The following is a 27,309-nucleotide window of genomic DNA, read 5'->3' as shown; positions in this document are numbered from 1 at the left end:
ACACATGCGTGGGGTGACATGCATGTGTCATTGTGAGCCTTGCTGCATCAGCCATGCAGAGAGTAAGTGCAGATTTGCTGAATTAGTAAAGCGAGGACTCGCAAGACTTGTCCAATGGAACTAAGGGGGAGGTAATTTTCAACATAAAGTCAAAACACTCCAAATCATGCATGTGCCTACTCAGACCTCACTTATTACACTAGTATCGTAACATATTTCTTGAGTTTGTGCCTCTCTTTTTTTAAGTGGACTCAGTTTAAAAAGTATGTACATCTGAAGTATGCTTCTTACAAGAGGGACAAGTAAATGTAGGTATGGTTACTTTTGTGCAGTAATTTTTACAAGACTACTTGTAGGTATTTAAGAGTTGAAAGAATAGCGCAGTTTTCATAGATGTAATGAACTGATGTGTAAAATAAACCTTGTTGAGTACAGCACAAGATGGACTTGGCACTGCTTAGGGTTCGCCTCCAAGTTTGCCTTTTTTCTGATGCTATTTTTTAGGAACCAGTTGTTCTTATACCATACTGAAGCTGATTGCTGCCAAACTTAGGCATATTTTTAAGGCTAAACAGTGGAAGCAGTCATGTGGATCGCTAATTATAATTAGAGGTACAGATTTGTCTTGGGAGCACAGCATGGTTACATTTGTCAAATTAATACTTAGGCAACAAAAATAACTAACAGTTTAGCTGCCACACGCTAGCATTTCGGTAGTATAATTGAAAAAAATAACTACTCCTGAAGGCTAAGGTATGGGTAAGGATAGAAGAGATTACTTGTGGGATGGGTAGGACTTGAATGCATCTTAATGGGAACGGGCAGATGTGGGTTATTATGAACCAGTGGTGTGCCTTGACAGTTTTTGTGTTTTGTAAATGTGCCATGAGATTTAAAAAAAAAGTTTGAAAATCACTTCTGTAAAGGGTGATCTGCATTGAGCACACTTTACAGAATGCTATCTTAGAGCGGATCTTAACGGTGAGTCTAAGATTTATTTATTTTAGCATTTATATACCACTTATAGCCTAAGTAGTTTGCATACAGGCACTTCAAGTATTTTCCTGTCTGTCCTGATGGGTTCACACTCTATCTAATGTACCTGAGGCAATGGGGGACTTGCCCAGGGTCACAAGGACAGCATGGGATTTGAACCCACAACCTCAGGGCGCTGAGGCTGTAGCTCTAACCATTACGGCACACACTCCCCACTTATGCACTTATGTTTCGCTCTGAAACACATATCTTCATGCCTGAATTAATATCAAAGCTGTCTCAGTATGTCCAGCTCCTTAGAACTCTAAAATTCTATTCCTGGAGGCTGAGGTGCTAAAGTTCAAAGTGACTTTGCAAAAGTGGGCTTTCCCTAGAACTAAAGGTCTTTAAAAAAAAATGTTTCCAGCAAAACATTTCTCATGAAATCCTCCTGTGAAGGTAGATAAGCAAGTGGATGATCGTCATCCATAGATGAAATGTGCATTAAAAGAAACCCAGCCACTAACATACACTTCTCCCTCTGTATTCACGGCGATTAGGGGCAGAGGCAGCCCATGAATATTAAAAAAACACGAATAATATTCAGGCCGGTTCTGCCCCTAACCCCATCTTCCCCCCCCCCCTGGCTATTTTAAGCCCTGTAAGCTCCCCTTAAGCCTTACCTGGTGGTCAAGTGGATTTTTGGGGCAGGAGCGATCTTACCATGCTCCTACCCTGTGCAGATCGCTCATAGGAAATGGCTGCCTTGAGCTCTCGAGACGACGGGAGCTCTAGGCAACCATTTCCTATGAGCGATCTGCATGGGGCAGGAGCATGGGAAGATCGCTCCTGCCCCGAAAACCCACTAGACCACCAGGTAAGGCTTAAAGGGGGAGGGGGGGCTTACAGGGCTTAAAATAGTCTGAAAAATTAAACTGTTTTTTTTGTTGTTGTTGTTTAAAAATCACAAATAACCGAATCTGCGGATGCTGAAACCGTGGATTCAGGGAGCCATGTATTTCTAGCTGTGTATGTCGTTCCCTAAAAGGCTTTGTCTATGCCAGGATACTGCTGTTATTTGTTAGCTACAAGAAACTGATTTGTTAACATGCCAACAATTAGACTGACTGCCTTCCTCAGAGCTCTTCTGCCTTGCCTTGTTTAAATATACAGCAGCAATAAGTGCTCTTCTGGTGATAATTACTGGTTCTCTAATGGCAGTGGAGTCTGCAGGTTCACACGTTCTGAATCATATCACATGCATGCATTATCCAGACTTCATTAAAGGGAAAGTGAAGCTTATGAGCTAGAAAAAAACCCAATAGCAATGAAATGTGTATATGTATGTGTATGTATAAACACACACACACACATATATATATATACTTACTGTATAGTTTCAAGTTTAAGTTTCAAGTTTATTTAAAAATTTGATTGTATCACAATTTCAAAGAGTTCAAAGCGATGTACAATATAAAATGGGGAAGACAGACAATATGATTTAGTAAATAATAACACAAACGACAACAAATAAGCTATGAACTAAAATGAAAGGAATCGTAAGGAACTACAATTGATAAAGGAAAGATAACAGTAAAAGGGAAAGACATAAGGACAGGATGGATTTGTAAGTGAGGCCTCGTGTAAATCCTATGTATCAAATGTGTCTTTATACATAAAGGTTCTTAATGTTCCTTTGAATCTGTCTAATGTTCTTTCTTCCCTCAATTGTTTCGGCAGTTAATTTCAGCTTTGAGGGACCGTAACTGAAAAGATAGTATCCCTCTGAGTATTAATGCACCTCAGAGATGGGATGGAGAAAATATCATATATATATATATATATATATACATATATATATATATATATATATATATATATATATATATATATAGTGGAACCTTGTTTGTGAGCATGCGTGCTCATATATTAAAGCGAGTTTCCCCATAGGAAGTAAGGGAAACTTGCTTGATTTGTTGCCCCCCCTCCCACCCACCGGCTCTGCTTGCTTCCACCCCACTCCACCACATCCCAAAAAGACCCGCCACCCCCAAGGCCACTGACACGCTTCCATCACATCACCCCCCTCCCCCGTGAACTGGCATCGCCCGTGAATGCCCCCCCCCCCCAAACCGGCATCACCCCCTTGCGAACGTCCCCCATCCCCGAGAACCAGCCCAAACCCAAACTCAAACTCTTAACCCGATCTGGCACCACCACGCAGTACCAACCCACAGGACGTGCTGGTGCTGGTGCTGGTGCCGGTGCCTGCAAATCCTGCCTCTTGCTGCTGGGCTGGGCCTTGAGCATCTGCGCATGCTCAAGGCTTTAGAGCTGGAGCCAGAAGGCCTTGAGCATGCGCAGATGCTCAAGGCCCAGCCCAGCGGCAAAAGGCAGGATCTGCAGGCACCAGCACCAGCACGTGCTGTGGGTTGGTGCTGCATGCTGGTGCCAGATTGGGGTAAGAGTTTGAGTTTGAGTTTGTGCAGGCGATGCCATTTCTCGGGGGGTGGGGGGCATTCGTGGGCAATGCCGGTTCTCAAGGGGGAGGCTCGCAGCACCAACCCACAGGACGTGCTGGTGCTGGTGCTGGTGCCGGTGCCTGCAAATCCTGCCTCTTGCTGCTGGGCTGGGCCTTGAGCATCTGCGCATGCTCAAGGCTTTAGAGCTGGAGCCAGAAGGCCTTGAGCATGCGCAGATGCTCAAGGCCCAGCCCAGCGGCAAAAGGCAGGATCTGCAGGCACCAGCACCAGCACGTGCTGTGGGTTGGTGCTGCATGCTGGTGCCAGATTGGGGTAAGAGTTTGAGTTTGAGTTTGTGCAGGCGATGCCATTTCTCGGGGGGTGGGGGGCATTCGTGGGCAATGCCGGTTCTCAAGGGGGGGGCTCGCAAATCAAGTCAATGCTCGGTTTGTGAGGCACGATTTGCTTGAGTGTTTTGCTCGTCTTACTAAACACTCGCAAACCGAGGTTTGACTGAATATTGTAGCCACCACTGTAGCCCAGACCAGGGCTCTACAGCGCTACAAGTGGTTACCTCAAAATAGCACACCAGCGTGTGACCCAAAATGGAGTCACCCTGCAGGACTGGACTTTAGACAGGAACCATAAATCAAAGCTACAACAATTGTAGTTCATAGGAGAATAATTCAATTTTATTCCTTCCTTCATAAAGGTAAGTAGTTCATCAATACAGTTGGCAAATTGTCAGAACTCCAAACAGCAGCAAAACAAAAATACCAAAAGAAGCAAGAAAATAAACAGCACAAAATAAAGTTCAAACTTGCTCTCAGTATTAATTTAGTCCCAGCTGCACCTGAGGATTCAGCTCTCCTCAGAGCTAGCCCAGTCTGCTCCCAAGCAGGTAGTTTCAATAAACAAAAATAAAGTTCATGGCACTTGTTCCTCAAACCCCAGTACCCAAAGTTCCATGCAAGCCTCTGACAGATTCAGTCCACTGCCAGGAAAGGAGAGTGTCACAGGTTTTGCAAAGAAAGGCCTCAAGACAGGCTTTCAAAATTCCCTCCCAGGGTGTTAGCAAAACCTCTCCCAACAATTCACACTCCTAGCTTACAAAAACAAAAATAGTCCCAAACAGTCAAGTGAAAAATCAAAACTCACTGTTTGCAGGTTGAGGCCCAGTCCACCTGCATGGCCTCAGGAAAGCCAGGAGCACACTCTGCAAGACTTTCTTCACAATCCATGGGCTGTTCCTCCTCTGGAACCGGCAGCTCCTCAGCTTGTCCAGCTTCTAACAGTTCCATGGGAATTGGTCTGTTGCTCCTGCTTGGCCCAGGGGACTCCCTAGGGAACAAAGGTTTAAACCTTCTCCCTAGCTGGCCTCCCTGTCTGTTCTCCACTGCTGGTTTAAGTACTCTGGGGTAACGCCCTACTCTAGGTGAGTCAGTAGTGTTCCAGGGGCCTCTTGGGCTCTTGGCAAGGTAATGACCAGGAAATGATAGAGGCTGAAGAAGCTCCTCAGTACTTTGAGGTGGAAGCTTTGATATATTAGTAAATTGGTTTACAAGCATGCTTCTAGAACAAATTATGCTCGTAAACCAAGGTTCTATGATTATTGTCAAAGGATTTACACAGTTAATAAATGTAGCACAGAATCATAAATGAGGCCCTTATCACAAATGAGATGTGGATTTCTATTACAAGATGGTTGTTACAGTGCACACTCAGAATATATACCACATCTTTTTTTTTTCATATCTTTATTCATTTTAAAAACCAACATCAAGTGCAACATATTATCAAACCATGTCCAAAATAAACATCAATTAAATACCTCCCCACCTTTCCATACAGCATAAAGACAACCTACAAGTGATCAAAACAAACAAAATTGCAAACAAATAATATATTAAAGACATATTACCTTCCCCCATCCCCCACCCCTCCTGAATGTGTATCAAAGGGCTTTAAGTTATAAGCACTCTGAATGAAGGCAATGAAGAAATGTTGATACAAATTAAAATTGAATGGGTGCTGTTAAGTATACTTTTCTCTGTGTACTATTTAGCACATAATCACTAAGACTTAAAATTGAATGTGCATGCTATTTGAAGAGCTCAGCTAATAACGTACTTTGGGGCTACTGATGATGGACATGAAACTGTTATGAGAGAAGATGTTATGAGAAGTGACCTTGGGGAATAGGGGGCATGGCATGGGTTGACACTTGCTTTTTCTTCTCTTCTGTTTCTCTGTCTCTACTCATTGCCCAATTTTAATGGGGTTCTTATCTCTTCTCCCTTTTTTTTTAGTTCACTCTCATGTCTCATGATCTTTTTAATATGTGTTTTGGTTTTTTTTTTAAATTATCTTTATTAGCAATTGCAAAAGACACATACAACCAAGAGAGAGGCCAATAATAACAGGGTAAATAAAACAAGCCAGGAAATCAACAAGTTTGTCTCATTGCTGCCTTGTTTTTATTATGTTTTTAAAGATTGTAAACTGCTCTGGCAGCTATGTCTGTAGGGCAGTACAGTATATCAAAATTTTAATAAATCTGAAAGAAAAAAAAGCATGCTTATTTAGCTAAGAAATATGGTTTTTTAACCAAAGTTCACCAAACATCAACTTTTTTTTTTTTTTGTCAACAGTTGTATAATGCACAATATATAAGATAAGATATGGGGACTGATTGTATAACAGTGCATCTGTGTCAAATGTGGGAAAAGGCACCTATTTTCTAAAGATCTTTATAAAACAGTCATCCAAAATCAGGCCTTAACATAAATAATCTTGCAGCACCCTTCAGATTTTCACCAAAACCTGCACCCCGCTCCTGAGTAATTTACCCACCACCCCTCAAAGTTCACCTATAATTAAAAAAAAAAAAAGGACTCCTTTTACAAAACTGCTATAGCAGTTTCTAGCGCGGGGAGCCGTGCTGCTCCTGATGCTCATTGAGTTCCTATGAGCATCGGGACCAGCACAGACCATTCAGCACGGCCCCCATGCTAGAAACTGCTAGTGCAGTTTTGTAAAAGAGGGGGAAAATCTCTGAATAAAGGTGTGTGTATGTATGTGTGTGTGTGTGTATATATATATATATACAGTAAAACCTCGGTTTGCAAGTAACCCGGTTTGCGAGTGTTTTGCAAGATGAGCAAAACATTCTCACAAAACGTGTCTCGCAAACTGAGTGTTGACTCAATTTGCGAGCAACCCCCCCCCCCCAATAACTGGCACCTCCCCCCCCCCCGCATGAACCGGCACCCCCTGCCCGAACAACTTAAACTTAACCTCCCCCATCTGGTACCGGCACGCAGCCCACAGGACATGCCGGTGCCGCTAGAAGATCTTCCTGCTTCTGCCGGCCTTGAGCATGCATCTTCACGATAGGGAGAATTAGAAGTCCTTGAGCATGCGCAGATGCAATCTCAAGGCTGGCAGAAGCAGGAAGATCTTCTAGCGGCACGGGCACGTCCTGTGGGCTGCGTGCCGGTGCCAGACCGGGGGGGGGGGGTAAGTTTAAGTTGTTCGGGCGAGGGGTACCGGTTCGCATGGGGGGGTGGTATTTGCAAGTGTGGGGGGGAGCAGCACCGCTGGCCTTGGTGGGGGGGGGAACGTATCAAAGTGAGTTTCCATTATTTCCTATGGGGAAACTCGCTTTGATATACGAGTATTTTGGTTTACGAGCATGCTTCTGGAATGAATTATGCTCATAAACCAAGGTTCCACTGTATATATATATATAGAGAGAGAGAGAGAGAGAGAGAGATAAATAAAATTAAAAATTCAGAAAGCAGAATTTATTAGCCCTCATCCCATTCTCCATATTTTCCAATTTAAAATTGCCCTTCTCTACCTCTTAACAAAGGGTCCTATGACTAAACATCTTGTCATGGTTTTGACACTCAGTCCTTCAGCTGATTTGGCTGTTGAAGGGGCTATTCCTCAGCTTCGGTGACTGCATCCTGCCCTCTCCAGCAGCAGTTATTGAATTTAGCTGGAAGCCTCTTCGGGAGTTATGGCCCTAGATAGGAGGAAAGTAACTGATTTGGTCTCCTCAGCATCAACACCTAGTGCTGTTCCACTTCCTAAAATAGCTGTCATGCCAGTTGTTACAGATCTAGCTTTGCTGTCCTCTAAATTGCCACAGGAAGTTACTTTTACTGATACAGTATATAAAACACAGTTACCAGAACTGAAAGTTTGTTACAAACCACAGTTTCTCAACATTGTTTACAGCTGTTTCTGTTCCTGAATTTCACGATCTTTGATCAGAAGATTGTTTTTGTTAGCACAAAATTTACTGCTTTGGTATTTTAGACTCAAATCTCTACATTCTATGGGATAATTGGCAATTAAGGGCAGCTTAATTGTACATTGTTTACTTCTGCCTTTACATTTACCCATGAGTGCAACACAAAAAAATACCAACAGACAATTAGTACTCACAATTTCTGTTATCCTCTTTTAGAAGCCCAGACAGAATTTCCAGTTCCTTAAGTGGACCAAAGAGGTGTGCCCAAAAGGGTCTTCAAGCCCCTTTGAGAGACCCTTGAGATGTGCCTGTGGCCACTTGCCACAATCGCTGTGGGTTTTATCTGTTCTATGGAGTCACATAAGTGACATCTCTCACATGTAACTATTTTCGCCTGGGTTTTTATTTATTTTTTTTTACAGCTAGCACTTTTCCGCAACAATGATAGGCAGAATTATAGTCCATATTCTTTCTCTGTCGTAAACAACAGCTCAGTTGTAGCAGGTTTTATCTTTCATGAGGTTATGTAAATGGCATCATACACACACAATTATTTTCTCCTGGGTCAAGTTCTTACAGCTTTAGCACTTCTCAACAGCACAAGCACGATAACACTTCAAACCCGTCTTCTCTCCTCTTTCTCAGAAGTCTTGGGGATTGATGATTCTTAAAAGATATTCATTTCTAATCTGTATTATCTTGTGGGTCTATGCCTTGTGAAATCTGAGTCTGAGGAAGGGTTGGATAGAATTTAGGAAAGTCAATCTCTTGATGTGTCCAAATTTTTGGTAGATTCTCAGGATATCCTATTGGTCTCTCTTTTTTTCCTCAGAGAAGGATAAGCTAAGGAGGTTGAAACAATTTTTACAGAAAAAAGAGGTAAAACATGGTAACAAAAACAAAACCCAACAGTCGGGTTTTCAGGATTTCCCCAATGAATATGCATTGAAAATACTCCCTAAAACTACTCCCTGAAATTGCCTCACCTTCCTGCAAACTGTCCCCACTTGCAAAACTATTCTTTCTGCACTGCGCCACTATCCCACATACTGTCCCAATGTACACACACACACAACATGCATAGTATGGCACATTTCTGAATTATGCTATGCATGCTGTTCCTCACTTGCTTCTTCTGATAATATTATTCAGCAGTATCCCAGCATTTCTTTGGCTCTGGTCATTGCCTTGTGTTACCATCTTGAGGTTGTCAGTTGCTTACTGCACTGAATGTGCTACATAAATAACAGTCTGAAAATATATTTATTTATTTGGTTTTCTAGCCTGTCCTCCCAGGAGAACTCAGGTTACAAGTTTGCATACCTAACAAAGCATGGTAAAACATAACATGACAAACATGGTATGTTACAAAGCAGTTTTGGGGATGCTACCAGATTATCTTGCTTCTCAGTTTTCTTTGAACTATTCTGATAAGAGTACACGTAGAATAAATCTATTTAATTACTCTTCTCTAAAATCATGTCAATATAAGAAGATTTTTGACAGAATTTTATCATTCCAGGCCGCTAAACTGAATACATGGCTTGGAAAACCTATATTAGAGGCCACTTCTTATCCTGATTTTAGAAAATCACTAAAGACACGCTTGTTTGACATGTTTACATCTTAGTTGTGGTACTGTTTAACTTCTCCTTGTTTTATAATCAGATGCATTCCATTTTTTTTATGGTTTTAATATGTATTTTATATATATTGACAGTATGCATTTTTTTTTTATTTTTTTTTTAAACTTTGTTGTGAACCGCTTTGAACTTTTGGTATAGCGGTATACAAAAAAATAAATTATTATTATTATAGCATGATGAACATTGTATGACAAAGCATAGGATGGCAACTTAGCATGGCAACCATAGTCTTATATACTGCATACAGGCTTAGCATAGCATGACAAATATAGTATTACAAGTGTGGCTAGCATGACAAGGCAAACATTTGCAACTTCTGTGTGTACAGTATTTTAGTTGGCATGTACACAAAGTATTGATCCCATAAGGTAAAAGGCAGACTTGAAGGCTGTGGTGGGGCATGGAGGCATTATCTATGATGTCACAATCTAATTGTCAGTCCACATAAAGGGTAAAATAAGTTAAAACAAGTCCATGTTGAATCCACACATTGCAAAGGAATACCCCATGTACTGTAGCATAGAGTGCAGTGCGACAAACCAGGCGGATAATTTTTGCTAGTCTTACTAAAGATCCTTGGCAGCTTACAGGTGTCTGATCATTTTGCTGTGCAGTGCCAAGCACAGCAGAAGTTTAATTTGTCTCAGGGTTTTGTTTGGGGTTGGTGTCTTTTGTCACAGTGTGATCTCTCAGGCATTGGAAATGACTTCAGGCCAGCCCGAGGCCCCAAGTAGAAATATTTTGTTGATTGCCTTCCAGGGAATTGTAAGATTACGCACAGCTGATGTGGAAGATTATTACAAAGGGGAGGGCAGGGGAGGGGATGCCATCAAAGGAGGAGGATAGAAGCTGGGACTAACACATCACTGCATCCATATTTCAGCTGCATTGAAGCTTTGAAGCCTTTAGCATGTCGAATACTGGCATATTTAGAAACCAAATCATTCTTTATTTAAAAAAAAGAAAAAAAAGTCCTTAATAACTCTATAATATTGTATGAAATATATTTTGACACTTGGGGGAAATCTATGCAAACAAAAATTCCCCACAAAATATTTCAAAATTCTGCAAATTTCAGTATTTGTAGGGCTTTTGTGTGTGTGTGTGTGTGTGCAGAATTTCCTGACCAAAAGATCTGAAATCCCCCTGCCTTTTTTTCTTTTCCCCAGCTTCCTCTCATATTTCAGCTTCAGTTTTCTCAAATTCTAAGCAAGACCTCTAATTCTGTATTTTCCTGAAGGATGTTCCCTCCCATGCACATACTCACTTGCCTCCATCTTCCTTTCTCCGACACATACTACCAACTTGTCTTAATTCTTCTGTTATACAATATCTCCACCTTTCCTTCTCCATTACAAGACAGATACCTTCTCCCATCTTCCCATCTCTTATTTTTCCTCCCTCCCCACCCCCTACAGCCCTGCCACTCATTCTTTCTCCTCACCTCAGGAACTTACCCCCAGCTTTCATTGCTTCTCTCCTCCTCACCTGCATGGCAAGCTTGATTCTCACGGATCACGTGTTCAGACCCCACCCCCACCCCACCCAATAGCACATCTCAGCTTACACTGCTCTCCACTCCAAAGAACATTGTGAATATTGCTGTTCCCCTACCCGCCCCATGATACACTCTTACTTTGCAATGGGGGTAGGGAATAAAACAAATATCAGGCCCCATGACATAATCTTTGCATGCTCAGCCTCCCTACACTCTCTTTCCCCACCCACTCTTTCCCCTCTCTCTTTGCCCTGCACCCCCTACCCCCATAATACACTTTTAGCTTGCTGTGCCCTCTACCCGACATTGCACATTCTCTGTCCACAGAGTAAAAATATTCCAATTAATACAAAGTATGGCATAGTATGATACATTGCAATATCATTACCATGCATCATCCAGTTTTAACTGTTCATCAATGGATCCTCAGAAGGCTACGAGTGGTATATTTTTGAGAGATGGCCAAGAGCACTAAATTTCAGATAAGTAAAGAGAATGAAGAAAATTAAGCTATTATAAATGGGATAATTGTGACTTTCAAAACTGAAAAAAGTGCATCGAAATCAATGAAGAATCTGTCTATGTTTTCAGAGGAAATTAGTTCTATGAGCATTGGAGCATTTAGCGATCTGGACCGCAGTAAAAACATCTACCACAAGGGGGGAAGGGGTTATTTTTTTACAGGTACAGTAGATTTCATTAAAAATATTTAGCACCTATTTCCCAGGCCAAATAGAATGCTGCTTATACTATAAATTCACAAAGGCAGTTTTGGACACTTTGTATAAATATTTAAGATTTGTGAAAGCTTTGGTTTCAAACTAGTGCACAGAGCATACACAAAAACATTACATGATTTAATCCCCACTAATGTAGACATTCAGAAACTACTGAAGTCACTTTAAAATCATTCAAATATTCCCCCTTTTAAGAAAATAAAATTAATCCAAAAAGTGCAATCATTAGGGGAAAAAATATATGCTAACAGTTACTGAGTGTTTTTGTATGTTGGTTTTTTTTTTTTTTAAATCTTCAACCCAGCATTAAATTATTAATTCTGTTATAAGAGGATTTAGATAAGTTGGTAATACCGGAGTTTATGTAATTTATTTTTACTAGGTAATTACCATGCTGGATTATTTCCTGGTGGCAAGGTATTATGGGGCATCTTATTAAGCATACAGCCAGTACACACTGATGAACAATTTTGCTGAACTAGGCATGCAATTTAGAAAGCAATAATGCACAAATCCAATTTAGTAGCACAATGGCTAGAGCAGCACGCCAGCACATGTAACTATCATAGTGCTCAAATTCAATTGGGACGCCCCGTTTGCAACAGCGCAGGCCAAGATTAAATATATTTTTCTCAATTTAACAAGTTGCTGACCATAAATAAAAGGCAGTCTCTAAATTATTATTTTCTTTTTTCTTTTTTTTTTTTAAAAACCCAACACAACAGGTAACAAATGGGAGCAACATCTTGTTCTCTGTCGAGAACTGAATGTAAGTGAAGCTGTAGCCAAGAAGCAGAGGAAAAAGAATGGTGCGGTAACAGCATTGGCTATATCCAGGTACTGGCATGAAGCGCTGTCTGGCACAAGAGCCCAGCAGAGGATCACCCTCAGTGATTTGAAATGCTTGTTCTCAGTTTCTTTTGTTTTGCTTTGCTTTCTGCCTGGCTGGTGTCGGTGAATGCAGCCACATCTACCTGACCAAGTACCTCAGTTGATTGGTGAAACATATTAGGACAAAGTGTTCCCATGAACACAAAATTGGAAGGGGAGGGGGGTGGACCATCTGGCCAATGTAATGAAATCATTCTAAAATTTATTTTTTTCAACTTTCTACACTGGAGCTCAGAACAGTTTACATGAATTTATTCAGGTATTCAAGCATTTTTCCCTATCCTGGTGGGCTCACAATCTATCTAATGCACCTGGGGCAATGGGCGGGATTAAGTGACTTGGCCAGGGTCACAAGGAGCCGCCTGAGTTTGAACCCACGACCTCAGGATGCTGAGGCTGCGGCTTTAACCATTGTGTCACACTCTCCCCTGGGATTCCCTAAAATAGCAAGTGTTTACCCTATACATGTCAAATTAAGGTCAGTAGCATTTTGAGCACACATGTTATTTTGTTTGAGTGGCAAGATGTCAGAACTCTGTAGCTGCTCGGTTATCATTCAGAAATTAAGAAACAAATGCAGTTGAAACCAGGAGGGAAAAAAAAATATGTCTGAAAGATATAACCACCAACCACAGACTAAGCAAAAGAAGCCAAGACAAATAAAAGACATACAGATTCCCAAAGACTGACTGAAAACTTTTAATAATAATAATTTTATTCTTATATACCGCCCTACCCTTCGAGTTCTAGGCGGTTCACAATAATTACATTAGGATCCATATTGACATGCCGATTTACAACAGTTTATTAGATTAACAACAAATTTAGCCGAACTTGGCTGATGAAGAAGAGAGTGGGTAGAAGAGAGAGGAGAAAGCGTTTAGTAGGGGGGGGAGAGGGCCGCGAGTGGGGCCCGGTAATACCGGGGAGGGGTGGTTACGGGTCTTGTTTGTTGAATAGGTAAGTTTTGAGAGTTTTTCTGAAGCCGAGGTAAGTGGGGGCCTCGAGTATCATTTGGGCGAGCCATGGGTTCATCTTGGCTGCTAGGAAGGCAAAGGTTTTGTCTAGGAAACTATTGCGATGACAAAGCTTTAGTGAGGGGTAGGCGAACAGTTGAATTCTGCGGGATTTTTTGTTGGTGCAGTAAAGGCTAAAGAGGGGGTTGATGTAACTTGGCGAGAGGCCATTTACCGCTTTATAGCAGAAGCATGCGAATTTGAAAAGTACTCTGGATTCGAAAGGAAGCCAGTGAAGTTGGTGATAGAAAGGGATGATATGATCCCATTTCTTTAGGCCAAAGATGAGACGAACGGCGGTGTTTTGGATCAGTTTTAGTCTCCTGGTAGTTTTCTTTGTGGAGTTTAGGTAGATAATATTACAGTAGTCAAGTATGCTGAGAATGGCAGATTGCACTAGTAGGCTGAAGGCGGTGTTGTTAAAGTATTTTTTTATAGTGCGTAGTTTAAAGAGTACCGAGAAACATTTCCTGACAGTGAGGTCGGTGTGAGTTTCTAAGGATAACTTTTTATCGAGCGTGACTCCTGGAATTTTTAAGGTGTTTTCGAGGGGGAAAGTCCTTCCTTTCAGTTGAATTGTGGTATCCTTGATTTTGTCATTGGGGGTGGCAAGGAAGAATTTTGTTTTGTCGGAGTTTAGTTTCAACCTGAATGCTAGCATCCAGAGTTCAATCTAGTTGAGGATGTTTGTAATTTAATCGAGTAGTGCTGGTGGGAAATGGTTGTACATTTTTATTTTGTTAAATGCCCTCACCCCAAACAAACAAAATAACCCATAGTCACATACCATCAACAGAGGGAGAGGAAGTGGCTTTGTGATTAGAGCAGTGTGTTAAGAACCATGGAAGCCAGAGGGGTCAAGATGGCGTTGAGAATAGACATGTGATCAGGTCTTTCCCCAAGTGCCTGGCTGATGGATCATTGCTGCTTTCTTAAGTTGATTTTAGCGATGGGGAAGCGAAAAGGGGTTACCTGAACTTACCCTTCAGTGACGGCGGCTCTGAGACGGTTGGTCAAGACCATGATACCCAGAGTGGTTTCCCAACATGTTGCAGCTGCAGATTCAGCTTTGGAAGGAAATCTGAGTGAGTTGGCTAACCTCAGTGCAGACCGGATTTCGCTTAGGCCGGAATAGAGGCTGGCTCCCCTTCAACTCAGAAGTAGTGCAGGCACGGTGATAGCTGAAGGACCGCTATCCTGAGAGGAGCTTGTGGCAATCAGCCATGGAGGGCCAGCAGAGCGGTCTCCTGCTGGGGCAGACTCTGCTGAAGGAGAAAGTGTACTGTCCCGTGCCATGGGAGATGAAGAGGAGGCTTCTATAGGTAACAGCTTTAAGTTTGGGGAGATTGTTAAACTGGCAATAGTCAATATGGACTCACTGTGGAAGGCCTTAATGATTTTAGACTCAAGAAAGGGCCTAAGGTTTTGAGGAATGAGTGTGGAGCTGTCTCTTCTAAAGAGGACTCGCAGAGAGAGACATTACAGGTGTATGGTGAAAGGCTTGGGAAATATGAAGATAAATTAGCTGAACTGGAACAACTGCAGACTAACATAATAAAAATAAAAGCTGTGTTTTTAAGGAAAATAGAATATATGGAAAATCAATGAAAGAATAATTTGAGATTATTGAATTTTCCAAGACCCCCAATATTATCAGCGGTGGAAATGGCTATGAAATACTTTTGAGAGGTATTAATGATTCCAACAGAAAATATGCCCCCAGCACATTATCTTAATATTAGGAGTGGGCTCTACACTGGCTGAAATAGGAACATCTACTCTGGGAGAGATGAATTTGTCAGCTTTTTCTAGAAAGCTTCCTGGGAGTTATGTCTGATAGGACAACACTCCTTGTGACATTTGCATTGGAATAAAATAGGGACTAATATTCTTCGATCTTATTTCAAGCATATGCATAAACAGTTTCTAGGTGCAATAATTTGTATTTTTCTTGATATCGCACAAGCGTCACACAAAAAAGGAGGGAAGGACTTCTTGGCTCTTAAACCAAGAGTTCTTTCCACTGGTGCCACTTAAGTATTAAAGATTCTTGAAATATGTTGTATAACTTGTGGTAAAAATTTATTGTTTTTTTTTTTTTTTAACCAAAGCAACTGATGGAATTCCTTGCTGCTAGAGAAAGTGTTGGAGTTATTGTAAGTTCTGGGACCCTTGCACCTATCATAAATTAACACGAACCGGCTAGCAATAATTTGCATTTGATGCTACTACTCTGCAATATAGTTTTCTTATACTTTTCTGTTTTATGACCCCCACCCCCTTTATTGTAGGCTAAATAAGATACGAGGATAAATCAAAAAGTAAAGACAAAACTCGCACTTTTAATGGCTTTAATAGAAGTAACTGTGAGCAATTGAACATATCACTTTTCCGCATAGTCCCCATACTAGACAATGCATTCCTGCAGAAAAGAAGTTTTGCGGCTGCTCCAAAAGCCAGGTGAGCACCGCTTCCTTTACTTCATTGTGTTTTGTCTTTTGCTCTTTGGGTCACATCGCCAGTGACAATTCTCTCCAGAATGCTCAGATCTTCTTCATACTGTCTCAGGAAATGGGTCGCAACCTCCACACACTGTTGCTTATGTAGATCAGTAAGCTGTCTGGAAACCCATCGTGCGCAGACTTTCCTGTATCCCAAGTCATCATGCATTATGGCACATGCAGATCCATAGCTGATATCCAAATTTGCAGCCAACCGAGTCACCGTTATCTGTCGGTCTTCTCTAGTCAAGGCATCCGCCTTGTCAATGTGCTCTTGTGTAAGCGATGTTGATGGCTGACCAGAAACGACCTTCGTCAGTTATACATGTTCCCCTCTTTAAACCTTTTTACCCAATCATAAGCTTTTTGTTGATTCATGGTGCTATGACCATGCTGAATCAATATCCGACAGTGAATTTCAGCAAGTTTCACTCCCTCTGCCCCAAGAAAGCGCACTACTGCACATTGTTCTTCGATGGTACAATCCTGCAATGGAGCGTCCATGTTTCTGACGTTGTGGCTGCCACACGACAGAGCGCTGAACTGTGTGTGGACGAACTATCCAACAGGCGATGTACCAGTACATATGTTGCATTTCGCTAGCTCTGTTCTGGTTATCACGGAATTTAACAATTGCCTTTAATTTTTGATTCACCCTCGTAATATTGTTTCTTGTGGTATTTTCTATATACCCCTTTTCTTGTTTCATGGATTATATATGAATCTGTATTCAACATATTCAGTATATAAGATGCTTGGGGTTTTTTTGGGGGGGGCGGGGGAGGGTATAGGGAGGATTAGTTTAAACTCAATAAATAAAACATGAAAAAAACCTCCGGGGAAACCAGTGACCTGTTCCCACAATTGCTACTGGCATTCTTTGTGACCTTGGACAAGCCACAACATTCCATCGCTTCACTTCCTTTCTAATTCCATAACCGGGCACCCACATTTAAGTACCACTATTTGCACTGACAAATGTACAATATGCCCACACTTTTGCAGAAAAGTGTGCACTTCTGCATGTAAGTAACAGTAAATCACTTAAGCGCTGCTCTGTAAGGGCACATATAAGTGGCATGCCCACAGATTCTATGCAGGCCACTCAAAGTTGAGCCGGAGCCCAGATGTGCACATAAACTAATTAGTCAAATGGGTGCACTTATTTGGATGTATGCACATTTCTGCCTACAGTGCTATAACAGTGCACACTGAAGTGTCTTATGCACAACCCAAAAGGAGGCAAGGCCATGGGAGGGTCATGGGTGCTCGGGGATGTTCCAAATATTTAATGACAGTGTTATAGAATACTGGAGTTATACAGTGGCATAGTGCGGGCAAGGGGGGGGAGATGTAGGGGAGGTTGGACCACCCTGGGCACTGTCTTGGCGGGGATGCCAGCACCTCTCCTCCTCTCCACACCCCCCCCCCCACCCCTACATACAACTCTTGAAATGTTTGCCGATGCAAACAACGTCTTCCACCCGCTGCTCGTGCCGACATTGGCTCCCTTCTGATATCCCACCCTGGTCAAATGGCCAGGACGTAATGTCAAAAGGGAGCAGAGGCTGGCACAAGTAGGAGGTGGAAAATGCTGCTCACACTGGTGAACATTTCAAGAGTGTGGGGGGGGGGGGGCGGTGCTCATGCAGTGGGAAAAAGGGGCATATGGTGTGGCGATGCTGGGTGCCACCACCCCAGGTGCCTCCCTCCTTCATTACACCACTGGGGTTACGCCAGGTTTAAGCTGGTGTAAGTTCTTGCACCCAAAGTTGGGCGCATGGATCCTCTCTAAGCACTATTCTGTTACAGGTGCTCAGCCAGGAGGGCCCTTTATAGAGTAGCGCTCGGTGTGAATTTTTCCTGGCACCTACATTTGCATACCATTTTACTGAATTGGGCCCATAGGGTGTTAGTGCAAGTTGGCGTTCCCATGGGTGGAGCCTAGGAAGGTCAAAGGTAGTGCTGCTCTTTACATGCCCAACTTAAAGCATACTTACGGATCTACGGCAGGTGCCTAAATGTTAGGTGTACAGAGGACAGGTATAACGGATGCAGTTTATAGCATAGTTTTTCACTGCACAGCATCAGGGCATCTAGACAGAGTTGGCCATTTTTAGAATCGCCTCCTAGATTGTACGAGACATGGCAAATTGTATCTGAGCATTTAACTCTTTCATGTCCATAATGTTTCTGTGTCCATAAGTGCTAACTTATTTTAGATGCTGTATGGCAAAAAGGGACATGAAAGAGTTAACAGCACTGATTACCAATGCTGTCTGTGTTGTAGTTCCTGCAAATCCAGTACTTATGGTTAGATCTTTTATGCCCCTCCCCATATAGCTAATTCCTTATCTTTTAACACTTCGGCCTGAAACTTGGATCAGCCCTGGAGGTGAAGATGAAGAGAATCAAATCTGAGCTCTTTAAATGGCAGCCAGTCACATTCCTTTTTTTTAACTGGCAGTTTTCTCCCTAGCAAAAAGCAAGCTATAGCTCCCTCAGCTATATCACATTGCTACAATGAATCAAATCAGCAGGTGGCACCATAAGTACGGTGTCAAATATAACACTTCTGTCAGGGGATCTGAGAAAAATCACGCTCTCCAGCCCTCTCAGAAACAGGAAGATTCCTGCTTCAAAGTAAGCCCCATTTTCTGCAAGGCAGCAGGGGCTCTTGTCAGAGTGTCATCAGTTCCCTATGTTCACCACTTTGCTAGGACCCTCTAAATCAGGGGTCCCCAAAGTCCCTCCTTGAGGGCAGAATCCAGTCGGGTTTTCAGGATTTCCCCAATGAATATGCATGAGATCTATGTGCATGCACTGCTTTCAATGCAAATTCATTGGGGAAATCCTGAAAACCCGACTGGATTCGGCCCTCAAGGAGGGACTTTGGGGACCCCTGCTCTAAATGGTCAGGTGCATGTGTTTTCCTGTGTCAGCACGCTCTTCATCTGCTCAAAAAAAAAAAACTATTTTCTTTTGCAAAGTTTAATCAATCCATTCAGTAGTATAAAACTTGTGGACCTGGCCTCGATGCTATCGACAGAGTGCATGACATGACATAAATCCAGTAAGGTGTATACACTTCCCCCTCCATATTCGTGGGAGTTAGGGGCAGAGCTGGGCTGTGAATATTTAAAAACCGCAAATAATATTTGAGCCAGTTCTGCCCCTAACCCCTGGCTATTTTGAGCCCTGAAAGCCCCCCCCCCCCCTTAAGCTTTATCTGGTGGTCTAGCGGGTTTTCAGGCAGAAGCGATCACAGGAAATGGCTGCCTTGAGCTCCCGTAGTCTCTCGAGCCATTTCCTATGAGCGATCTGCACGGGGCAGGAGCGTGGGAAGATCGATCCTGCCCCAAAAACCCACTAGACCTCCAGGTAAGGCTTAAGGGGGGGGGGGCTTTCAGGGCTTAAAATAGCCCCCCCAAAAGAAAAAATATTTTTAGGTTTAAAACCGTGAATAAGCGAATCTGTAGAAACGGAATTCGCAAATACAGAGGTGGAAGTGTATACCATGCTTCAAACATAATGCCCCCTGCCAAGAGCGAGTGTTCATCCCAAACCTCCCCCCATAACATTTGATGTATACACCTCAAAGCTTTACCCTTTTTCTGTAAATGCCCTCTGTCTTCTTCCTTCCCAGCACTATTAACAACCATGTACCTTTAAAACGTTAAGACTGTATTGTTTCTACTCTACAATATAGAATGTGCTGCTACTCCTGTACCCCAAACACTGGGAATGTACCACTGTGACCCGTTCTGAGCTCCTGGGTAGGATGGGATATAAAACTGAAATAAATAAATAAAACAAATCAAAGGTCAGTCGAATTGGCAGCAGCTGGGCATTGCCAAGTACAACAGGTGTTTTTAAACTGTACTGTATTTTCCAGTCCAGAGGCCTGCTCCTCATGTAAACTCAACTTGCAAAAGTTTCTGTCTGAAAATAGGTTTGGATTACTTCTCTGGCAATAGAGGAAATACTCACTGCCAGCTAGCCCTCAAGATGTATAGCAGTGAACCCTAGAGTGGAAACACAAGTTTAAAAACTGGTTACGGATGAACAATAATTTCACCGTCAACAAGGAAGCTTTAAAAATGCAAGTACAGTAATGCACTTGTGTCTCAAGACAGCCGTATTCAAAACAGGTTCATTGAATGTGATTTAGATCTTAAAACCACTCGGCACACATTTTCAACATAAAACATAACTTTTCATGCAGGTTGTTATAGCTTTTAAGTCAGTTGGCATAGGCTCAGTAGGAATTCTAAGTAACTCTCGTGTAACCTTCTATTTTTGACAGCAATTTACACCACTTGGCAAGTTAACACCCTGTTCATCAGTCATTCTAGGCCAGTCCTATAAAATGAATCCATGATTAGAAGCAGGGATGATTTGGTTTTAACAAGATGAATCATGACAACTCAAATTTAATAGACATTATGCTGAAAGAGTGACAGAAATATGTTCGATTTAATCCACATTGGGTTTACTCATACTTAGGTCAAATTATTGAGCTGAACTCCCCTTGCTTATAAATGTCTTCTCCACATGGCACACTTGCACAGCATCGGAAGTTCTTGCTAGTCCTGACGGCTGGAGAAACAACTCTTCTGAGATGATCCCTTGTCAACATTCTTTGGGACCAATGCAGCAATCCATGCAGTACAGTAGTGTATCCTAGTAAATGCATATCCTAGTAAATGCATAAAAATATTTTTGTTCCAAATGCTCTAATATGAAGTGCATACAAAATATATATATATATATATTTGTGACACCAACCACCAAAGAAACATATGAACACTAGCATGCATTAATAGTGAAATCATTTTAGTATCCTCCCCCCCCCCCCCCACACCCAATAAAATTATCATGAGCTGGAGTTGCAGGCACATACATTATCCCTCTAATTCTTTAAACTTTCATGCAAGGATGCATGCACAAGCTATAGAATATAACAACATAAGAACAATTTAACGTGAATAGTTTAAGAATAGTTTAACCTGATTGTTAAATTAGCTGCTAAATGGCATTAACAACCAATAATTAGCTATAATTGGTATTAGCACTAACTAGCACTAATTTGCAATTACACACATATGGGTAAATTCTATGGGCTAGATTCGCTAACCCCCGATTCCAAAAGGCCTGCATGCAAATGGGGATGATTGTTGCCACGCCCCCCCACCCACTGCACGGATCACCAGAGAGCGAACCCGACGCATGCGCAGACTATCTGTAGATGGTCTGTGCATGTGTCTAGAGTGGCGATTTTTTTTTTTTTTTACTTTCTGGCCCAGCGAGCTGTGGTTTTAACCCACTTTAAACCCGCAGGTTAAAACCACGGGCTCGCAATCCAAGGAAGAGCAGGAGATCGGGGATGAGACGGGGCAGAGAGCAGATCGGAGCAGGCACGAGAAGGGCTGAGGTGAGGCAGAGAGCAGATCGGGGTGGGCAGGAGCTCAAGCTGAGAATCAGGGCAGCAGAAGATAGGGCAGTCGGAAAGGACCTGAGTGACTGGTCCTCAGTAGTCGCTTCTTTTTGGATCGGCCAGCCCATTCAGTGTTCCCTGAAAAGTTTTGGGAATCCCATCCCTGCCTACTTTGCATGCCTTTTCCCCTCATTTTCAGGCACGGATCAGAAGCGGATCGGAGGAGAGGTTAGTGAATTGGGTCAGGGTCACAAAGGGGTTGCAAACTGATCAGTACACGATCGGTTTGCTTTGTGAATCTAGCTCTATATCTGGCCTCTAAAAAAATTGACTTCAAGAAAAGCAGTATTCTATAAGCCGTACCTAAAAGTTAGGCATGGTTTATAGAATAGTGCTTATGCCCGGGAACCATGGGTAACTTTAGGTGCAACCATTTTGCACCAACAAAAACATAGTACAAATGTCCATGCCTAAATTTAGGCACAGTTGCCCTTGTTCTACAAAGGATGCTCCTGATCCTGTAATAACCCGCTTATTTTTGCGCCTCCTTTTTAGATGTACACACAATTCTAATTGGCACCAATGACTGCTCGTTAGAATGCCAATTATTGGCATTAATTAGCTTGCTATTCAATTAAATTGCATGAACAAATCAGGTATGCATCAAAATTTGCACATGTAGTTTTCATTGGGGGGGGAGGGGTTTCTAATAGAATTAGGAGGATAACATCCCTAAATCGGTATTCTATAAACTGTGTGCACAAAATCCATTGTGTTCAGCTGCAAGGTGAGGGCATTAACTTGGGAGAAGCATGGATGGGTCAGGGGCATACCTAGCACTTATTTCGATTCAATTTATTAATTTGATATACTGCTGAATACAATAGAGTGCACAGGTTATAGAATATTTCCCAGTTAGAAGCAGACCGAATCTGGTTTTATTTATTTATTTTTTTCAGTTGCGGCTGAAACCAAAACTGAAACCTTTCGGTCCAAATCGAAACGGCCGCCAAAACTCATCATCTGGCAGAAACCAAAACCAAAAACTGAAGTTTGATTTTACGAATGTAAATATGAAAAGACTGTATTTTGCACACATGGATGTCCTGCTAATGAAATCTGAAACAAAAAGCCACGCCACAGTGCTTTAACGGAGCTGACTCTGTGCTAGCTGATGTTATAACATCACAGAATAGCTAATCCCTAAGGAGCTCATCCCAAATTTATAGACTTAGGGCTCCTTTTACTAAGCGTTTTTAGTGCGCACTATCCCCACGCTACATGCCAAAAACTAATGCCAGCTCAATGGTGGCATTAGCATCTAGCGTGCGTGGCAATTTAGCGCGCATTAAGCGCATGCTAAAACCGCTAGTGCAGCTTAGTAAAAGGAGCCCTTAGATTCCTGCTAACATTTTGATTCAAAAGCACTTCTTTGGAGCACTTTAACTGAATGCTTTTTTTTTATGGTTAATAAACTATGGTGCAAGATCACAACAAAATCCAAATGGCACCAAAAGATTCCACAAAGGAAATAAAGCAGCAAAACAACAAAAGGATTGTGGAACAGAAGATCAGATGTACCAGTTTGTAGTTTAATAAGCTTCCAAATAATTTAAAACCAATAATCTTAAAAACAATCCACAAAGGGTATATACATAGGGTTATCAGACGTCTGGACTTTCCCGGACATGTCCTACTTTTGAGGACATGCCTGGAGGTCCGGACAGTTTTTCAAAACCCGGCACTTTGTCCGGGTTTTGAAAAGCTGTGTTGGGTAGGGAAGAAGTCCGCGCATGCGTGGCCGTCACGCGATGATGGCCGCGCATGCACTGACTTTCTCCCTGCCTGACAAGAGCAGGTAGTGGGGGCATGGCTTGGGGTGAGATTAGGGTGGGATGGGTGTAACTAGGTGAGCCTGGGAGGGCGGGGCCCATAAGATAAAAAACAAATAATGTATAAAATACAAATGACCCAAGATTATAATGATATTACTTGCAATCACAGTACTAAAAAAAAAAAAAATTAAAAGAATACAGAGAAGCTCCTCCCCCCCCCAGAGCTACTCATAATCTATGGCCCTCTAGTGGTGCAGTCAGGGCAGAAGTAATGTCCCAATCATGGCAGCCAGTTTGGGAACAGAGCCAGAATAGGCAGGAGTAACTGAGCTCTGCTTCTATCCCCACCACATGGCTAGTCCACCATAAATTGTAATATAGGCCCAGGGGGGCCTACAAGTGAGGAGGAGGAATAACTCAGAGGGGTTCGGGAGAAACGTCAACTCCTGTTTGGAGGGGGGGGGGAAGGAGACAAACAGGACAAAGCACACATTTTCAGTTTTTACTAAAAACACATGGTCAGTTTTGGCTGAAACTGAAAGCATGGCCAAAAATTAAAATAATATGTACTGTTTTCAGCCGAAACTGAAACTGGGCAGGAAAAGGATTTGGGGCCGATTTTGGTGCTATAAGCAAACCCAAAATTTGGTCAACCTCTACTGTTAGTTATATGCCTAACTGACATCAGTATTACACAAGATTTACAGTGCACCAGCTTCGTGAGCACACTTTAGAGCTAGGTGTGTAACTTAGGACTTACTAGTATCTACAGAGAAATTACCAATATAGAATCCATGCTTAGCACTCTTCATCCTGGTGCCCATCCTTAGACAACCTATTGAGAATGTCCCCCTAGGTGTATGTGCTTGGAATACTGTTGGCATGGTGTCATTTAAATTTCTGCAGTTAAGGGCTTTACTTTTCATTTCTGAGCTTCAGCACTTCCCCCTTGACCTTGTGTTCAACAATGTGATCACTTCAGTTCTTCATCCCTCCTCTTGTTTTTACTTTCATTGACCCATCCCCTCAGTAGCCTAGTAAGGGTAGGAGGTGCCCTAACATCAGCCCTAAATGCTAGGACCAGACCCAGTACCTTTGCCCCTTAATAGGTTGCTGTGATTGTTAATGTTTTCTTGTTTAACCAATTATCCTTTGCTTTCTCTTTTCAAGAAATCACACAAAGCTCTTAGCTGGAGATGAGAGAGGAAAGATTTACTGTTGGAGCATGGATGGATAATAGTGAGAAAGAGATAATCCAACAACAGTCTATGAATGGCATGAGAAGAAGGTGGTCAGTCGACAAATGCATAAGAGACAAAGAAAATGAATTTGTCCATGGATGTGGCTAGGTGTGAAGACAAAACAATAATTGACTTCTACTGTGAAAGGTTGTTGTCAAAAAAGTCTTCACACAGCATAATGGCTCAACCTCATGCTTAAGGCAGAAGAGGAAAAATATGACTCTGTGTGGCAATGTCCCCAAATGGATTGCTTCTTATACATACCATGATAGTAATGAACTTCACTCATGAGTCATGGTAAGGTGTGTGACATTCATTATGTAGAACTGGAGCTAAGATTTGGACTGAACTTAACTAACAGTATTTCAAATGTATTACCGGCATTTGAAATATGTTGACTTGTTCCTATGTGTGAAACCATATCATTCTCAGAAATAATGCAAGCTGTAAGAAACATTAAGGCAACAAAAGTTTTATTAAAGTACATTCTCAAGATTGAACAGTACTTTCACTAAATGCACTTGACTCTCATTTTCAAAGAAAAATTAGGCAGGTAGTTTGTAGGGATATGTAAGGAATTCATTTGTATTGTGTTTCATTTCATTTACCCTATTCTGTCATTTCATTTGTTTTGTTTTCTGACATATTGTATATTTCATTTTGTTCTGTATTGTCTTTTCCATTAAACTCAATGGTGGAAGCAGTTCTCCCTATTTTTGGCTCTATAATTGGGGTTTCCATCAAAATGTTATGAAACTTGTAAGCAGAGGCAACAGCATCCCAAGACACCAACAGTGGGGCAAAATGGTCCAACAGTGGTATGAACATCAAAAGCGCAAGAGGAACAAAGCAACATTACCTGTGAATATAAGAATAGCCTTACTGGGTCAGATCAATGGCCCATCCAGATCACTAGTACCTGGCCAAAACCCAAGGAGTAGCAACATTCCATGCTACTGATCCAGAGCAAGCATTGGCTTCCCCCATGTCTTTCTCATTAATATATAGACTTTTCCGCTATCTGCTCTTACCACAACATCTAACAGAAGGGCAATGGGAATATGAATGGTTACAGTGATCCATGAAAGAAACAAAGCAACAACAAAAGTGACCTCAACCCTTCTCACCCCAGATGATGTGAGAAGAACACAATAGCCTTAAAAGTAGCAAGAACACCCATTCAAAGGTTATTGCAACCTCAAAAAAGGACTCCCTTTTCTTCAGGAAAATTTAACCTTCTAAACCTCTTCTCAAGTCATTAAAACCCTGATGTCTCAGCTTTTTCAAGATTAAGATGCATCTGCATTTTCAAAATTGTTGTGATATATAGAAACCTCCTACAGGAAGCAGTGTAAACATGGATGAATCTGATATGATTAAAGAGGGAAAAAATAAGCTGGGGAAGCACTGAAAAGTCTATATTGATCCACCCTGTGTCCGGTGTATATGTCATAATTAGATTGTAAGCTCTTTTGAGCAGGGACCGTATCTTGCGTGTTTAATGTACAGTACTGCATGCAACAGGTAGTGCTATAGAAATAATAAATAGTAGTACTGTAGTGATAGGTTGGGAGGACTTGAGGAAGAGGAAAGAGAAGGAGGTGCTATGAGCAGTGTATGCTGCAGAAAACAGGGCCCAAATCTCTCTACCTGCTGCCTGCTAATCCCCATGTTCCAGGACTCATGATGTGCCTGGGAAGAATAGGAGGTATAATCTAAATCTTAGATTTATATACCGGATCATCCCTAAAGATATAGGGTTCGACTCGGTTTATAATACAAAATATGTTTACAAAGATTTTAAGATGGATCATTAGGAGTTACATTCTTAAAAAGAACCTGACAAAGGTTGAACACCTCTGCCTTAATGTATCAGCGTTACTCTCTGTATTCCTTCTCATTCTCTCCCTTTTTTCACCTCCAACTTTCTCAGAGTCCCCACACTCCCCTCCTACCAGCTCTCCATCTCACGGAAGCCTGCTTCAGTTGCATAGGTCCTTCTCTTTGGAATTCATTATCACCCTCAAATCCGCTCAGAGACCTCCTAATTGAGGTTCAGAACATTGCTCAAATCTCACCTGTTTCTGAATCCTTTGGTTCATCCAGTTCCTTTCTTCTCCCTACCTTTTGCCAACTGCATTTTTTTAAAAATAAATTTTATTATTTTCCAATATGAATAGTGCAATATAAATATATACATCTGAAACATATCAAACCATTACAAAGCACTTTTTGAACTACAGAAATTAAAAGACATCATTACCGCCCAACCCTGTATAACTCAGAAATGTAAACATACATCGAATATATATGCGGTATTCCCCCTCCCCTCCCCTCCCCCAGATGTGTATGAGAACAAAACCTAATTTAAAAGAGATATAAGACATAAATATATAACTACATATCTTAAATAGATGCAAAAAAACTGTTAACGGGCTCCACACGAACTTAAATACCTTATTATTCCCCAAAAATTCTGCATTCATTTTTTCGTATTTGTAGCTAGAACATAAATTTGCCCACCAAAAAGGAAGATTTAAAGTATCAGAACTCTTCCAATTTTCAAACTGCATTTTTAATTTTGTAAATCGCATGGAGGGACATTTTTGATAGCAGGTCTGACATTGGATGCTTTGAGAAACATCCAAAAATCAGGTAAAGAAAATGTCCATTTTCAAAGCCATAAAATGTCTCTCTTTTTCTCGCAAGTTCATAATGCTGTTCACCCTAGAAAAATTAAAGAGGAACGAGGGAAGGGAATGGGCACACACGCAGCAGGAAGGGGCGGGAAGGAGGGGGAGCCGAGAGG

General features: G+C 41.8%; 1 protein-coding gene across 4 annotated transcripts in view; it reads left to right on the top strand.

The window, feature by feature from the left end:
• WDFY4 (WDFY family member 4) overlaps window positions 1–25,199 on the top strand; it is a 613,830-nt gene extending 588,631 nt beyond the window's left edge. For all 4 annotated transcript variants that reach the window (XM_033941175.1, XM_033941176.1, XM_033941173.1 and 1 more), the window contains 2 exons: window positions 12,305–12,416; window positions 24,430–25,199. In XM_033941175.1, coding sequence (XP_033797066.1) covers window positions 12,305–12,416; window positions 24,430–24,496 — 179 coding nt within the window. In that variant the 3' untranslated portion in view covers window positions 24,497–25,199. The remainder of the gene's footprint in view (window positions 1–12,304; window positions 12,417–24,429) is intronic.
• The last annotated feature ends 2,110 nt before the right edge of the window (window positions 25,200–27,309 follow it).

The sequence above is a fragment of the Geotrypetes seraphini genome, chromosome 4, assembly GCF_902459505.1.
Source record: "Geotrypetes seraphini chromosome 4, aGeoSer1.1, whole genome shotgun sequence".
NCBI lineage: Eukaryota > Metazoa > Chordata > Amphibia > Gymnophiona > Dermophiidae > Geotrypetes > Geotrypetes seraphini.
Note: the sequence above shows the minus strand (reverse complement) of the source record. Positions and strands in the feature narration are given on the sequence as shown.